General features: G+C 41.1%; 1 protein-coding gene across 1 annotated transcript in view; it reads left to right on the forward strand.

The window, feature by feature from the left end:
- Positions 1-2,500, forward strand: part of LOC147031295 (uncharacterized) — a 120,306-nt gene that overhangs the window by 115,108 nt on the left and 2,698 nt on the right. The window contains exons 22-24 of the mRNA XM_085871925.1: positions 802-859; positions 1,051-1,137; positions 1,787-2,500. The exon at positions 1,787-2,500 is cut by the window's right edge and continues 851 nt beyond it. Coding sequence (XP_085728051.1) covers positions 802-859; positions 1,051-1,137; positions 1,787-2,500 — 859 coding nt within the window. The remainder of the gene's footprint in view (positions 1-801; positions 860-1,050; positions 1,138-1,786) is intronic.

Below are 2,500 nucleotides of genomic sequence, written 5' to 3' on the forward strand. Positions count from 1 at the left end.
TTATGAAAGCTCACTGATTTAAGTTCGTATGGTGGTTGCAGAAAAAAGGAAAGAGTTTCACAACCAGACTTTCATACTGACTATGAAAGACAAACAGAGGACTTTTGTTCTTGTATATGAAATCCATAGTTAGCACTGGATACTGGACAAACCTGTCTGCTATATGGGATTTAAACCTGCATTCTCTACATCATAAGCTGGGTTTTCAGATGGGAATGCTCACAGGCTTTTCAAGTAAGGTTGTAGTTTAGATTATCAACATTGTTTCATCCATTTTCCACTTTGGTTTTCTACTTTGAAAGGATACAGGTAGATAGAAAAGATATGACAACTATTGATGTGCCCCCAAATTTTAGAGGAAGATCATAGACTAGGAAAAGGATTTAAGCTGAGGATAGTGATGGGCTCAGGGCTGACAGTATGGACGAGATCACGAGAGGTACGCACACACACCTCCAAGCTCTTCAGCCTGTGTTTGAATCTCGGCCCAGCTATAAACTGTCATCCGGGTGTTTCACAGGCTGGGTGAATCATCAATGTTATGCGTATGCCGTCCCTCAAATGGACGTCCCATCTTCCGACATTACTTAGTGAACGTTAAAGATCCCCATGGTGTTCTTCGTAAAGAATCGGTAAGCTGTAAGAAGATATAGATATAGCTATAGAGAAATACTCTAGCTTGCCTGAGGAAGACCCATTTATTTTAACACATCAATGCATGTAGGCTCAGGGTTATTGAGGCAAGTTAATTAAATACATATGTGCTATATTGTCTTTTTTATAGATGTACATTTTCTCAAGGTGTTATGTGGATGATTGTGGAGATGTGATTTTTACAGCTTTTATGTCAGACCTCAGGGTGTAATACCTCACACAAGAAGAAGCATGTCCCACATTTAATTTGCCACTTCACATGAAGTTAGCAACTACATTTGCTGCAACATGAATGTGATCTATTATTGGTTGGGTGATGTGTGTCTGTTTGAGGCAGTCTTCTTGTATTTTGCACAGCTGATCTTTCCTCTTCCTTTCGTTGTTTTTTTTTAACAGAAAGCCTACGATAAACAAAAAGATCTGCTATTGAGGGGGACACTTCTGTGTGATCTCCCACCTTTGGAGGCCTCAAGCAACGTGGTGGTATGTCAGAACTCTTCATGCCTCTAAACTAGAGGACAGTAGTGTCAAACAGCCACAATACAAATTTTTGTTATTGGTATTGAAGGATTGTTGTCGTCATTCGTATGCATCAAATGCTTGTAAGGAATGATGCGAATGTAGGTTTGCATCATTTCTTGCAGGGGAACGGTGGTGCCTCATGCAGTGCCCCCCTGTGGATTAGAACAGGAATTTGGAGTTTGCCCATGGCACTGGGGATAGCTCGCCCACTATACTCTTTGCGAATGACACCGTGGATATTTTTTTTAAACATCTACCAACTCATGCTGGCAGACTGGCAGCCCAGCTTAATGTCCCTCCGAGGGATGCACACACATTGATGCCTCACCATTCACGCAAAACACAAGAATTACAGTTTGTATGTGGGTTGAGATTTGAACTTGGGCTACAAACAGCTCAAAGCAGGCTATCCTGCCAGTCTGCTGTTGAGATTATTTTAATTGTACAGTACTTTTTTCTGAATGCCATACATTGAGTGTTGTAAGTACACTTTGTTTTGCTCTTACAACAGTTTTAAAAATCCAACTAATATGCTCACTCTTCCTTTATTCTTTCCTCTTCTCTGACCCTCACTCCCAACCGTCTCCTTTTCTCCCTTTACTTCTCCCAGCCAATAGGAGAAACTGAGTGCTCTTCGAACCCACGTACCGAGCTCTTTTCTTTTTCTAGTCCCACACAAGTGAGAGCGTCTCCCCTTTACGAAGCACATTATGACCAGCCATCACACAGAGTGTTCAGTTACCAACCATCACCATACCCTTTAACTCCGAGCAACTTGTCATCTAGCAATCTATCCCAAGATAGCCAAACACTCCATACTCCTTACTCAGATACTTCATCATTCCAAAGTATCTCTGTGAATAGGGTGCTTCCTCAAACCTCACTTTTGGATCATCAAATGCCCTCACAGGTGAAGACAAACCAGGAAATTCCATTGATACAAAACACTTTAAGTACTGCTCAGAGTGTTCCACCTGGTTTTGCAGAACCACACGTCTTTTCAAAACAGTGCACTTTTCCCAGTAATGAGTCACCTACTTCCTTTCTTTTTCCTTCTCAACCTTCAAAATCATACATCTTAACGACTGATGCACAGCATCCTCAAATCCTCAATTACGACAATCATTTACCAATAACTGTTCTTCCTGAGGCTCAGAAACCTCAAACAATTTCTTCTGACAATCAAATGCTATGTGGTTTACATAACAACACTCAGCAACCACTATTCCAGTCATCAACGAATCAATCACAACAATCTGTAAAAAGCAAACTACCTTATGCCAAACCTTTAGACACTCGGAAACCTTCTTCCCCATTCAAAAAC

Source organism: Eptatretus burgeri, chromosome 2, assembly GCF_056783735.1.
Source record: "Eptatretus burgeri isolate ZD-2024b chromosome 2, Ebu_testis_v1, whole genome shotgun sequence".
Lineage (NCBI taxonomy): Eukaryota > Metazoa > Chordata > Myxini > Myxiniformes > Myxinidae > Eptatretus > Eptatretus burgeri.